The sequence below is a fragment of the Diplotaxodon limnothrissa genome, linkage group LG17, assembly GCF_057381915.1.
Source record: "Diplotaxodon limnothrissa isolate DT_005_m linkage group LG17, D_limnothrissa_male_GT1.1, whole genome shotgun sequence".
NCBI classification, from domain to species: domain Eukaryota; kingdom Metazoa; phylum Chordata; class Actinopteri; order Cichliformes; family Cichlidae; genus Diplotaxodon; species Diplotaxodon limnothrissa.
In genome coordinates, this window is record NC_140612.1 from 38798783 (window position 1) to 38812903 (window position 14121).

The 14121-nt window shown below is 41.3% G+C and overlaps 1 protein-coding gene and 1 pseudogene across 2 annotated transcripts; both read left to right on the plus strand.

The window, feature by feature from the left end:
• Positions 1 to 482: 482 nt before the first annotated feature.
• On the plus strand, positions 483 to 8161 carry mapk12b (mitogen-activated protein kinase 12b). 2 transcript variants are annotated; one of them, XM_085376252.1, is made up of 12 exons: positions 483 to 765; positions 2639 to 2768; positions 2903 to 2961; positions 3043 to 3154; positions 3245 to 3274; positions 4298 to 4345; positions 4384 to 4552; positions 4654 to 4725; positions 4965 to 5044; positions 6822 to 6900; positions 6976 to 7149; positions 8097 to 8161. In XM_085376252.1, the coding sequence occupies exons 1-12, from the start codon at positions 647 to 649 to the stop codon at positions 8159 to 8161; spliced, it is 1137 nt and encodes a 378-aa protein (XP_085232378.1). In that variant the 5' UTR covers positions 483 to 646. The 2 variants fall into 2 exon arrangements, with proteins under 2 accessions (XP_085232378.1, XP_085232379.1); XM_085376253.1 differs by having other exon boundaries at positions 4438 to 4552.
• Positions 8162 to 8851: 690 nt separating this feature from the next.
• Positions 8852 to 14121, plus strand: LOC146615420 (uncharacterized; annotated as a pseudogene).

Consider the following 14121-nt stretch of genomic DNA (forward strand, 5'->3'; position numbering starts at 1 on the left):
AAATTTTCTAAAGTTGCAGTGCGTTTGAACTCTCAGAGCCACTGTAGAAGGAATTCAAAAAAATAAAATTTGTGTTGCCAATAATTAATTAAGACGGCTGAACATGGATTTTGCTCAGACATCCTATATTTTGGATTTGGGGTCAAGGCACCCCATGCGCCCACTCTGGACATTCCCCTGCTAAAAGCACTGACATGTATATCAGGTATTTAAACTGAGGTGCACACAACCAGGTGTAAAAGAAAATATAACTTAACTCAAAAAAATATCAAAATCCTAAAAATCCCTAAAACAAAAAAAAGAAAGCTTACTGACTTTATGTTAGAAGCCAAGGTTAGCTCTGAAGGGACGCAGGGGGGACCTAACCTTATAGGGTGGACAGATGTTTTGCAGTCTTTCCCCCACATTGTAGACACACCCACGGAGTGCCATGGGCGACCAGAAACAACCACTAACAATTCAGTGCGCGTGAGTCTGCGTGTGCGTCCTGGGGGGCCGTGAGTATCGATCCTCCAAAGCGCACAAGAGATCGCATCTGGAGGAATTTTGCGCCCCAGCAGTTTCTACAGCTGCTCTTTACTGTGGAACTTTTATTTCTTCACATGAGAGTTTGGAGCGGAGCCGCAGCCTTGTTCGTCGGTAGGGTATGGCTGTGCGCTCCAGGACGGGGTTCTACAGGCAGGAGATCAACAGAACCGTGTGGGAGGTACCGGAGCGGTATCGAGACTTGAAGCAGGTCGGAACGGGAGCATATGGGACTGTGTGGTGAGTTATGCAAGTTGTAGCTGAAAGTTTTAAAAGAATTTGATTAAAAAAGAAAAAATCTGTTGTGTTGGACTGATTGTCAACAAACCTATCCTGTGCGTGTTATGCAGTTGGACAAGTCTGTTAGACTTTAAGCAACGTCTGTGTACATACTGTGAAAGGCTATAAAGTACAGTACGGTCTGAAAAGTCTTGAGCCTCCTTTCATTTCTTTATATTTTGCTTCCAGGGAGCCAGGCTTGCTTGTAATTTCTAAATTGTTTCCTCGGGATTTCTCAAAATCTTTCAACGTTTTTCTTTGGCTCCTTTTTGACCCATTTTCAGTCCAGTCCTTGTACCTGACCATTTTCAGAGGGATTATTTTCCCTGCTTACTTGTTCGCTGATTGGTCAGCAAAGCATGAAGAAGACACCTAACTCAAGTGTTGCCTACAGACAACAGTCAGCTTAGCAAATAATCAGTTTTGCACTTTGTTCCTAGCAGCTTGTTGCAAAAACACAACATTTGTTCCTGTTTCTTCAGTTGAATCTATGAGAAATACCAAAGTAACACAGTTGGACAGGCATGAAATGTTGCCTTGCACCAACAAGGTAATTCCCAAAGTGCTATTAGCCAAAAACTTGGCATGTCTTAGCAGCGTGTGCAGTGTGTTGTTAAAAAAAGAGTCCTGTCCTTAAGAAACTGGAAAAAAAACCAAGCTGACACAGGACCTGAGAGATGCACCTGACTCTTCAGTTGATCCATTTACTGTTTATTGAGGGCAGCTGTCAAGGAAGGAGGACGAAGAGAAATTACACCAGAACTGGACTGAAAATCAGTGGAAACGGGTGTTGTGGGCTGATGAATACAAATTTAAAAAATTGATTCAGAGGACAGCACAGAGGTACAACAGCAAGTGTCTACAGTCATCCATAGAACATGTTGGAGGTTCTGTCATGGTTTGAGGCTCCATTTTAGCCAGCTGTTGGAGATCTCGTCAAAATGGATATTGATAACAAACACATTGCCAATTGTATGTGTTTGCATTGGCCTCCCCAAGAGTCCGGACCTCAACACTGTCAAAGCAGTGTAGTATCAGTCAGTCAACATCCAAAGGAGAGCTTTGAATGTCCGTCCTGAAGACTTCTTAAAGAAACTACAAGGAAACTTGCCAAAGAGAGATCAGGCTGTGTTAAAGAATGATGTTGGACCTACCAATTATCCACTTTCAAGCTTATTAGAATTATAAATTCTGTTTTTGGCTTATATGCTTTATTTCCATGTATGTTTTAACACTTGTCTCAATAAATCTCTGTTTCCATTTCCCATTTTTCTAGGAAATTGTAAATAAATGAAAAGCGACTCAAGATTTCTGCACATCACTGCATCTTATGTTGCAATAAAAGCCTATCTAAGCATCAGGTCCTGGTTGTATGTGCTCTTTTGGTCAGTGGTCTCTCCACAGATGGCTGTCTAGGGCCCCTCTTTGCATTGTGTACTGTGACTGAGGGTCAACAAAGAAAACCCACCCCCAACTCTTATTGTTAGGGTCAAGCTAAAGACCCTGAGTTAATTCCTCAGAATGCACTTTGTCTCCAGTCACATTGCAGTCTACATTTTTTCCCACTGCAGACACGGTGACTTGTCCTGCTAGGAAAAGCACAAGTTTGCTTAACTGGGAAATACATCCACACACACACTAAAAATGGGGCAGGTGCCTGACTGAAACCAAGAACACAACAAAAGAAACACATTTCTATGGAAAAAACATGGAAAGATGCAGTTGTTTCTGGTTTTAATTCAGATCATTAAAAAACGTTTCATTGTGCAATCGGGGTTTGTAATTCCAGTTTAAATTTCAGTCTGACAATAAAACCTGTTTTCTTGCTCATCAGTTCAGCATGGGACCGCCGGATAGGGACACAGGTGGCCATCAAGAAACTCCACCGGCCTTTCCAGACCAAACTTTTTGCCAAAAGGGCCTACAGAGAGCTGCGACTTCTCAAACACATGAAGCACGAAAACGTAAGACGCGGGAACAGCAAATACGACTCACATTATAGCAGATGTTGAAGTTCATGCTTGAAGGAGAAGAGATGTGATTAAATATCATTCCAGTCGGATTTTAATTGAGCTTTTTTTCCCTCCTGGCTTATCAGGTCATTGGGCTGTTGGATGTTTTCACTCCTGAAATCTCACTCGACCGGTTTCGTGACTTGTAAGTTTCTCTCTGCTCTCCTTAACCACTCTTAAAGAATCAGACAGAGCTCATTTGAATTGATCCCATGCCTCTCCGCAGTTATCTGGTGATGCCGTTCATGGGCACCGACCTCGGCAAGCTGATGAAGCTGGAGAGGTTATCGGAGGACAGAGTGCAGTTCCTCGTCTATCAGATGCTGAAAGGACTCAAGGTGAATGAAACCCTCATGAAATTTCTTGAAACAACAGGAAAGTGTTTCAGTGAGCTGATCTGATGCCCCCTCTCTCTGCTTTCTCCACAGTATATCCACTCAGCAGGGATCATTCACAGGGTAGGTGACCTTTGACCTTTTAGACTATGAGCTTTGGGGGTGGCGGGGCTACTTTCTCTTTTTTATACTCGGTCCCATTCATCTCGATTCCCACACAGGGAGCTTTGTTATGTGAGTGTGTGCGTTTGTGTCTGATACGCTGACTGTTAGATCGTGTTATTGAAATGTCTATTTTCAAAAGCCTTTCCTTGATTTTTCCTGCCTCTCAGAGAACTGCTTATTAGAGCAGAAAACGTATCAATTACTGCTAAAAAATGTGTCCTTTTTTCACCCTTGCTAGCCCTGCTAAAGAAACAAGCCTTCCAATTCCAAATCCTTTGTCCTGCCTCCCTCCGTTCTCTTCTTCTCCCCTCACCACCAACCACTCACGGCAGATGGCCGCCCCTCCCTGACCCTGGCTCTGCCAGATGTTTCATCCTGTTAAAAGGGATTTTTTTCTTCCTACTGTCACCAAGTGCTTTCTCACAGGGGATTATGTAATTTAATCTAATAAATTTTAGGGTATTTATGCATACAATATAAAGCACTTTGAGGCAATGTCTGTTATTGTAACGGCAGTCTGGCGAAGAAAGAGCGGCTAGTGGGTCCAGCGGGCATGTGGTGTGTAGGTTAGCTGGATAACTCGAGGCCAGTCAGTTAAATCGAACAACAGACCTTATTTGATGTTAGCAACATAAGACCATACATGCCAGGTCTCCACGGCTCTCCTCTGTCCATACTTACATGTGCGGGGATGGGTAGTCGCCGGTGCCATCGCGTTACAATGATGAGGTCTCTCTCTGAACAGACTGTTCGGCTGTAATGGCTGCCGCTGCACTCACACACACACTAGGAGTCTCCCCAACTACTACAATATCAGGACAACACCCCCTAGTGGTGCTGTATCACAATAATAAGGGTTGTTACATGGAATGTAAATAAAATTGAGTTGAATTCCTACTTTTAATGACTAATGTTAAACCTGAATCACATACTGTTTGTATCTCTTGGTCTCATTGGTCTCAACATTTCTTTTCACCACAGGATCTTAAACCTGGAAATTTAGCCATTAACCCAGACTGTGAGTTAAAGGTAATGCCGAATAACAAAGAAGATGTATCGATGTGAAGTCTCTAGACGTAGTCACGTTCTGTGTTAAAGTTCAGTTATTTCCTCCACTTCAGATTCTGGATTTTGGCCTGGCGAGGCAGGCTGATTCTGAAATGACCGGCTATGTGGTGACACGGTGGTACAGAGCACCAGAGGTTATCCTCAACTGGATGCACTATACGCAAACTGGTACAGCTATCTTTCTTATAGGGATGGGGGTAAAAATCAGGAGGATATATTTCTTTCTTAATCCAAAATTGCAGATAAAGATGCTTGGCTTTGGGTTGCAGTGGATATCTGGTCGGCAGGTTGCATAATGGCGGAGATGCTGCTGGGAAAGCCGTTGTTCAAAGGCAACGACCGTATCCTTCACCGTGTTAGTCTAGCGTGTAACCCTTGCCATCTTTTATATGCAGTCTATGTTTAAGACTAACCACCTGAATCCTTCACTTCACAGCAAAATTAAGACTTATTCCCCATTTTCCTATTTTTACTGTCTCTTCATGTTGATCCCATTATACTTGCAAGCTGAAAAGAAAGCTCACAATTGAATATCAAAAATCAGTTAAACACACCCTTCTTAACCATATTTCACTGTCAGACCTGGACCAGCTGAGGGAAATCATGAAGATTACAGGAACCCCATCTCCTGACTTTATTGTGAAACTACAAAGTCAAGATGTAAGTAATAACCTGGGGTTACAGTTCCCTTTGAGTATGAAACACTGGCTGTAAAGTTGAAAAAGGGGAGGGCTGTAAAAGATATGCAATTTGCTCTCTCAGACCTCAAAGGGAAAAGCAGCTGTGGTCAGTCTGGTTTCATAGTTGCTATAATGCATTCCAATACAAAGTTGGTCACAGCGTTTTCACAGTTCTCATCACAAAAAGATGCACAGAAGTTTATCAAAACCATTCCTTTTTTCTCACAGTATGTTTGAAACACATATTTTTCAGATTGAAAGCACAGGAGTAGCTGTGTTTAGGACTTTCTCGGCACTGGGAGTCGAGTGCAGTGCATCTTCCTTACCTATTTTCTTAGTTACTGTAATGCTCTATTTTTCGTACCATAAGGCGCACCGGATTATAAGGTGCATTAAGTGAAACAAAACAGTCAGATAAGTCAAACTTTACTCAACTCATTCTTCTCGCTACTTCCACTTCCGTAACATTGATTCATTAATGTTGAATTCTCTCGCAGCTGCTCGTTTCCCATGTTGTTGCAGTATATTAATGACTAACCTCATATTGTGGATGGATTATCTCAGTTGTTCTCCTGACTGAAGTTTGGTCAGTTTACAGCATCCTGCCATGTAATTGCATTTGTTCCTAACCATCGGGAACCCTCGCATAAACCTTTATTGAGTGGAAAAAAGTTAGCGTTCATCCTCCAGCTTCACTGTGCTTATGTTATGCTAACATAGCTGTGTTGCTAGTGATCACGTAGCACATCATTATATAGCAGCTAGCCCAACTTCAGTAACCCTACAAACTTCACTGCTGTTTAGTTTTCTGTCTTCATTTATGTTGGAAGTGACAGCAGAGCTGTACGTTTGAATTTTTTCAGAAATCTCTCAGTCAGAACATGCTATATCATGTTTAGGTGGAAACTAGCGAGCTAACTTCCTGCTAACTTCTAACTCCATTAAATTTAATAAATTCTGTTTTCATGGATGCCTGGATATTAAACTTAATTGTTACACCTGGTAAAGCAGCCACGCTGATCATTTTATTAAAGATGAAAGAATTTAGACAGTTTTTAACTCTCAGTGATGCTGCAGTGTTCGTTTGACTTTGGGACCTGAAGCTGACGGAATTTTAGACCCAGATTACACAGAGTCCGCAAGGCTTCTGACTACGGTAGTCACAATTGTCCGACATTCCATCAAGCGTTGTGTCTTCATAGCTTACCAAAGTCGTACTAAAACATTTTTTGACAGATTTTTGAGCGCCGTGTACTACATAAAATCAGTTCGAGGTCAGTAATCACATCCAGAATTCATACATAAGGCGCACCAGGTTAAAAGGCGCACTGGCGATTTTTGAGAAAATTAAAGGATTTTAAGTGCGCCTTATAGTGTGGAAAATACGGTACATTTCGCCAAACTGGTGCATGCGTCTTATTCTTGTATTCTACATGAGTAGCACTCAGGTGACATTTGCATTGAATTAGACTTTAAAGAATTACTTTCCTGTGTAGACTTTAATCAAGCATGTGGAAAGGTCACCTCTTATGCTCAATTCCATTTCCAAAAGTTTTAATCTTGGTTTGCATTAGATTGATTTGGTGCAGCCCCCTCCTCCTTTTAAAGCAACTTTCTCATGATTGGCTGCCCCTCACAAATAGAAGGTTTGAGCAGTAAGTGGGTGGGGCTTGTTGAAATGACAATAGTAGACATATGTGCTGTCACTGATTTAATATTTCAAATGATCAACCTTCTTCCTCTCCCTCTGCGAACAGGCCAGAAACTACATCAGAAGCTTACCAAAAGTGCCAAAAAAGGATTTGCACTCAATTTTCTCCAAAGCTAGCTCAAATGGTACGTGATCATACACCATCCATAAATTACACTAAGCTACTATCATCCAGAATATGACATGTCTCTGCATTACAGCTGTATGTGTCTTGGAAAAGATGCTGCTTCTGGACCCTGACCAGAGGCTGAGCGCCTCTGAGGCGCTTGACCTCCCTTTCTTCAGTGAGTTCAGAGATACGGAGGAGGAGACCGAGGCGCTGCCATACGATCAGACCCTAGACAACACAGAACTGCCGCTGGACCTGTGGAAACGTAATAAAAAAATACTGGAGTTGTTCAAAAATATTCTGAAAGAAATATGACAGAAGTCTGTTGAATCCAGAATCGAATGTAAAATCATGTTATCTTAGCTTAAAAGACCTCATAAAACCGTGTCCCCTCTACATCACACTATCAGATTGCTGGCTTACTTGTGGTTCTGAAGGTATTTAAAAGTAGAATGGGAGGTACAGCTGCCACGACAGATGGCCCCGCCCCTCCCTGAGGCTGGTTCTGCCAGAGGTTTCTTCCTGTTAAAAGGGAGTTTTTCTTTCCCACTGTCACCAAGTGCCTGCTCACAGGGCTCATCTGATTGTTGGGGTTTTCTCTGCATATTTGTAGGGTCTTTACAACATAAAGCGCCTTGAGATGACTGTTGTTGTGATTTTACATTATATAAAATAGAATTCAATTGAAATTAATCGAGTTGCAAAAAACCTATTACTCAGCTGTTAATGTTTTGGCACAGATCTTTACTGTTTTGGTCCTTTCCCCCCAATTCTCCTTTTTTTGTTCTAATCTGCAGCCAGCAGTTGTTCTTCAGGTTAAAAAAACAAATCTAAGAAAGCCTCTAATGCTTCCTGGTTAACACCAAACAACCAAACAAAGTGGGGCATTTAACTGCTGAAGAACCAGATTTTTCCTTTAGATAACCCCAAACATACAGAAAAGATGTATAGATAATAGGTAAAAATTGACAATGTGAATGACAGTAAAAAAAAAAAAAAAAAAAAAAAAATTAATTCCATGAAGTTGTAGTACCTTCCCTAGGCCAAAAGAGGTCAGTGTACGCTAATCTTACTTGATGCAGATTTCAAATCTAATAATACACAGAAGCTGCCTTGATTCGTAACATAATCAGCAAGGCAGGCAGTGTCTTAGTTGTTAAACTTGAGTTTAGCATTGCTGTTAATAACAGTTTCCTCTTTTGTGTTGTGCAGGTCACACTTTCACAGAGATACTGACCTTCAGGCCACCCAAGGACTCGAAAGAGACGTCACTTTAAGAGCACACACACACACACACACACACACACACACACACACACACACACACACACACACACACACACTCTTACAAATAAAATTGCACCTACTTGCACCTACACCCACAAGTATTCTTTTCCTTTGACATTTAGTATTTGTGTAGAAAGACTGAATGTTATTAGTTTGTCAAAATGTTTGCTTTCAATAAATGTGGTCTATTCAGTTGTTTTAAGTTGTGTTAAGTTGTTGTGTTGTAGTTTATTATATGCATGTGTTTGATTAGTTTGAGATATATAAAGTGCTTTGAATTGTCAATAAGACTAGAAAACTGCTATATAAATGCCTTTCTATTTAAATGTTTGCTGTTCGAGTGGTCAGACCTGTGACATTTCCTTTTTGGGCTACTCTCTACAACTATCACCACCCTAGATTCAAAGCACTCCTTTTATCTGGCTCTGAGCCTGTAGCCCAAAGATGGGAGTACTGCTGCAGTGTAATTCTCCACTCTTTAAAATCAGCTTCTGGAAAATTGACCCAAGGTGCACAAACTCATCCATCTAAATCGGTTATACATAGCTGATGAAATTCTGAAACCTTTGTGTAACCACTATGGGTCGCACTGTGCTACGAAACAAAAGCAATGGATTGCTCGGTGACGAAGAAGGGTGATTTCTTTTCAGCTCTTACTGATATGAGCTGTGTGCTTAGTCATGTTGACTGGCTGCCTGACTGCTCTGTGTCAGTGGACTGTTTCCCGGAGATACACTTCAGCTTCGTACAGTAAAAATGGATAATACCTTCACATCCAAACCAAAAGGAGAAAACACAAATGTCATCAGAATTTCGGTGTTTCTGTTTCTGGCAGGTAACACAATCCTTCGATGAACTCAAATGTAGCTGTGATAAAAAAGTTAGCGTGGCACACTGTACATAGGGCTAACGCGTTTCTATTGACAGTTAACCTTTTTCTGCTTTTTCAGTTTTGTTGCTGTTTTTCCAAATTCTTACGTTTAACATTCTATATTTATCTACAAAAGTATGCTGAAAAAGTAAATTGAATCAAGTTAGACATTATGAGCACTATTATTTTTGATTCTTAAAATATGTTTTGCTATCGTATATTTTTTGTATAACTTTAAGCTCAACAGCTGCCAAGTTAGTAGTGGGTAACTTATGGATCCATGTGAAGATTATTCATAAAAACAATTTGAAGGCTATGCAATTTATTTAAGCCTCCCAAGTAAAATAGTTACTGGTAATATCTAGTCATCAGCCTCTGTAAGCCTATGCATCAGTAATCCAAGGAGCTTGGCGAGAAAAGCGGCTGGACTTCTTTATGGTGAGGTGAGGTGAAATGAAGTCCAGTTGTTTTTCTTTCCAAGCTCCTTAGATTAGCATGACCTGGATGACTGAGAACCTGCACAGATATATGCATAGGTCTATGGCCATGATTAACAAGATAATTCTAACACGGTGTAATTATAAACACAAGTACAGAAGAAGTGTAAAGTCAGCACAAGTCCTGCAGTAATGCTACACTTTGCTAACGTTAGATGATTCTTCACATACCTGTTAGCTTAAGATAAGCAGCAAGTAGAGTTGATTAATAAAAACAATCCCAAATAAAAAACTTGTTAACAATCTGTTCCTTACCTTGTATGACCGAAAACAGCCCAAAATAGCTGAAACTTTGTTTAGGCCTACATTTTCTTGTAAACTTAAAAGCTTACATGTTTTATGTAGTTTGCTTTACTGGTTGTTAGGCTTTCACCCAGTACTGTCTTCAGATGGAAAGCCCTCTGAACTGGCTGACAGTGGTAAGTGATTTTACATTTAATTCAATACAAGTCTTATGCTAATGCTGTTCTAGGTATCATCATAAACAATATATAATAAATGAACTGTAGCTGTAAATAAATTTGAACATTATGTGCAATAAAGTACTAATTTTTGTGACATTTTCTGAAGGCTTGAAACCAGTCATTATTGGCCCAAACTATGTGACGGTGGGTGTGCCAAGCAGCATTGAGTGCGGTTCCAGTTGTGGGACATGTACCTACTCCATGTCTCTGGATGGACAAAGTGCCGTGGGTCAAAGCAACATGCTAGCCTTTACTATTAATAGTTGGGTACCTTCTTTAACAGTGACATGTACAGTCTCAGGCGACAACGGGCTGAGTGCTACGGCAACAAAGAACATCCAGGTTTTAGGTATGAGCTTGTTAGATCTTTTACAAAACTAAGAGCAGTTCACTGAGTTATTGTCATGTGAAAAATTACGGACACTAGCCCATACTGGTTCCACTAATGACAAATATATATTTTTCTATTATAGCTGGACCTACCAATGTTTCCATTTCAGGCCCCAGTTTGATGAATCCCACAGTGAGCCATACCTATAATTGCTATGCGTACTGTCAGCCATCCTGCTACTACAGCTGGAGGACAGATAAAGGCCCATGGATCCGTAGTCAAGGAAATGTTGTTTCTATCACTCCTCGGGAGATGGACACCTCCAAAACTGTCACCTGCAAAGCCACCAATCGCATCTCTGGGCTGTTTGCCACTGCTACTCAAAACATAGCTGTGACATGTAAGTCAAGATTTGGAGACAAATGCAAAACTGGGAGCAAATACCTTTACACAAAGATTATTTTACTAATAAAAGAGGGATATGGTCATAACTACTTCTTAAGTTCCAGTAATTTTTTTTAAATAGAAGAAATCTGGAAGTTGAATATTTAAAGAAGATTGTTACAGACGGTTAGCCTGCCCAAGCAGAACTGCAAGCCTTTCATTTGCTAACTCTAAAGTTTATAGGTTTAGATGTTTTGTACCATATTTAATCTTCTACAAAAACAGAAGTGTCAAAGGGACTTGTTTTATGTAGTGATGCACCAATTCATTTTTTTCTAAGAACCATAACTGACAGTATAGACAAAAAAAAATTTTTCTTCAATGCAAAACTATTAGGTTCATAATAAATATTTACTCCAAACTGCAGTAAGTTCTAATATGTTACCACACTTAAACAACTTCAAACAAAATCACCTACTACTGGAAAGAGCTACAAATGATGAAAAAATGTTTTTCAGATATTAAAATAGTTGTTGTACATCCCATTTTACCTTACATATTCAACCATACCTAACAAAAGCAAGAGATTTGTGTACCAAAAGTTGCACTGATCCTCTTTATTCATCTCACAACTGCTTTGATGCTTTTCTTTTACCAACCCTGCTGGCTGGCTCTGACCCATGGGTAGTAAATTTGTATCTAAGAATTATAAATGGCTAACAATAACCATTTATATGTGTCCCAAAACGTAAGCTGTATCCTTTGGAGGCTGCATTTGAAGACCCGTTACGTCACAGCCAGGCGATGAGGGCTGTCCCAATTCATCGACTCCTTCAAATGCGGCCAACAAATGCGTCCTTCATTTCCCCAAATTTGAAGGATGGGTCGGGTGTGTCCTTCATGGCCCACCATATCCCAGAATTCATAGCGCGACCCAGCCAATTCCAGTTTCCAACAATGGCGGCAGCTACTAAGTTTTAATATTACTCTTATTTGGTCTGAGTGCAGTCAGTTGCCCATAGACATTGCCTGATGAGTGCTAATGACTAAATAGAGTGCACCTGTGTGCAATCTAATGTCAGTACAAATACAGCTGCTCTGTGACGGCCTCAGAGGTTGTCTAAGAGAATATTGGGAGCAACAACACCATGAAGTCCAAAGAACACACCAGACAGGTCAGGGATAAAGTTATTGAGAAATTTAAAGCAGGCTTAGGCTACAAAAAGATTTCCCAAGCCTTGAACATCCCACGGAGCACTGTTCAAGCGATCATTCAGAAATGGAAGGAGTATGGCACAACTGTAAACCTACCAAGACAAGGCCGTCCACCTAAACTCACAGGCCGAACAAGGAGAGCGCTGATCAGAAATGCAGCCAAGAGGCCCATGGTGACTCTGGACGAGCTGCAGAGATCTACAGCTCAGGTGGGGGAATCTGTCCACAGGACAACTATTAGTCGTGCACTGCACAAAGTTGGCCTTTATGGAAGAGTGGCAAGAAGAAAGCCATTGTTAACAGAAAACCATAAGAAGTCCCGTTTGCAGTTTACCACAAGCCATGTGGGGGACACAGCAAACATGTGGAAGAAGCTGCTCTGGTCAGATGAGACCAAAATGGAACTTTTTGGCCAAAATGCAAAACTCTATGTGTGGCGGAAAACTAACACTGCACATGACTCTGAACACACCATCCCCACTGTCAAATATGGTGGTGGCAGCATCATGCTCTGGGGGTGCTTCTCTTCAGCAGGGACAGGGAAGCTGGTCAGAGTTGATGGGAAGATGGATGGAGCCAAATACAGAGCAATCTTGGAAGAAAACCTCTTGGAGTCTGCAAAAGACTTGAGACTGGGGCGGAGGTTCACCTTCCAGCAGGACAACGACCCTAAACATAAAGCCAGGGCAACAATGGAATGGTTTAAAACAAAACATATCCATGTGTTAGAATGGCCCAGTCAAAGTCCAGATCTAAATCCAATCGAGAATCTGTGGCAAGATCTGAAAACTGCTGTTCACAAACGCTGTCCATCTAATCTGACTGAGCTGGAGCTGTTTTGCAAAGAAGAATGGGCAAAGATTTCAGTCTGTAGATGTGCAAAGCTGGTAGAGACAGACCCTAAAAGACTGGCAGCTGGAATTGCAGCAAATGCTGGTTCTACAAAGTATTGACTCAGGGGGCTGAATAATTATGCACACCCCACTTTTCAGTTATTTATTTGTAAAAACTGTTTGGAATCATGTATGATTTTTGTTCCACTTCTCACGTGTACACCACTTTGTGTTGGTCTTTCACGTGGAATTCCAATAAAATTGATTCATGTTTGTGGCTGTAATGTGACAAAATGTGGAAAAGTTCAAGGGGGCCGAATACTTTTGCAGTCACTCGGATAACTTAAAAATGTAATTGTTTGGCTTTTTTCGGTGTATTATTTTTTCCGGAGTAAATTGGTTTGGCTGAGATCAAAGTTATTAGATTAGATTAGATTAAATTAAACTTTAAACTCGGGTGGGTTCCTCTGGGATTTTCGCACAGCTGAATAAATGTCAAACAGAAAACTGACTAAACAGAAGTGTGAGATGGTCGAGAATTTACGCCAGCGTCCGGTTATATTTAGATAGCAAGGAGCAGATGGCTGAGTTTATTTAACTCCACCGAGACGGAGACGCAGATCTGAAGGCTAGACCGTCCCATTTCACAGCCTCGCACTTCCGGCCTTGTCGGTCTTCGAAGGACCCGATCCACGTAGACCGCGAAGGCCGGTCCGAAGGATGCGGCCTACGTTTTGGGACACCGCTACAGTATAGCCAGCTACTAGCTACCTTCCTAACCTAAGAAACAGAAGTGATAAGCGAATGTTTGCTGTCATGACAAAGGTTTGTTGGTAGTGTGTTTAAAAGAGATATTGACGAGGTAATTGTATATTAACTTTGTACGACAATGTGTTTCACAAATCATCTGTCTTTCAGTTGGACCATCAAAGGTTCAGATTGAAGGCCCAGACGTTGTAGAAATTGCGGAAACGTATAAATACGTGTGTACTGCCGAATGTCACCCTTCTTGTCGCTTCCTGTCGTCTGTGGACAGTCAGACCGTGAGGGGCAATGTGATCGAGATGACACTGGATCATCCGCTTAAATCGGTGACTCTCAAGTGTGAAGCACAAAATACTGCCTCAAGGAAGACAGTTACAGCCCTAAAAACTGTACAGATGAAAGGTAGACAGTCTGAAAACCATGGTTTGATGTAAAGCTTACAAGATATTAACTGTTTTTACTGATACTTGACTCAGATCTTTGCTTTCTGCTTGTGTTCAGTGATAGACCGCAGTCTGTCCACTCGCCCTGAAGAAACTTCAGCCCTGCTGCTCCTTGCCTTCGGCATTGCTGCTGCCTTCACACTGTGA

Excerpts from the sequence above, each read along its gene's own strand:
- mapk12b (XM_085376252.1), top strand. The coding sequence starts at position 647 with ATGGCTGTGCGCTCCAGGACGGGGTTCTACAGGCAGGAGATCAACAGA. Across the intron at positions 766-2,638 it reads GGAGCATATGGGACTGTGTG|TTCAGCATGGGACCGCCGGA; the intron begins GTGAGTTATGCA and ends CTTGCTCATCAG. Across the intron at positions 5,045-6,821 it reads TGAAACTACAAAGTCAAGAT|GCCAGAAACTACATCAGAAG; the intron begins GTAAGTAATAAC and ends CTCTGCGAACAG.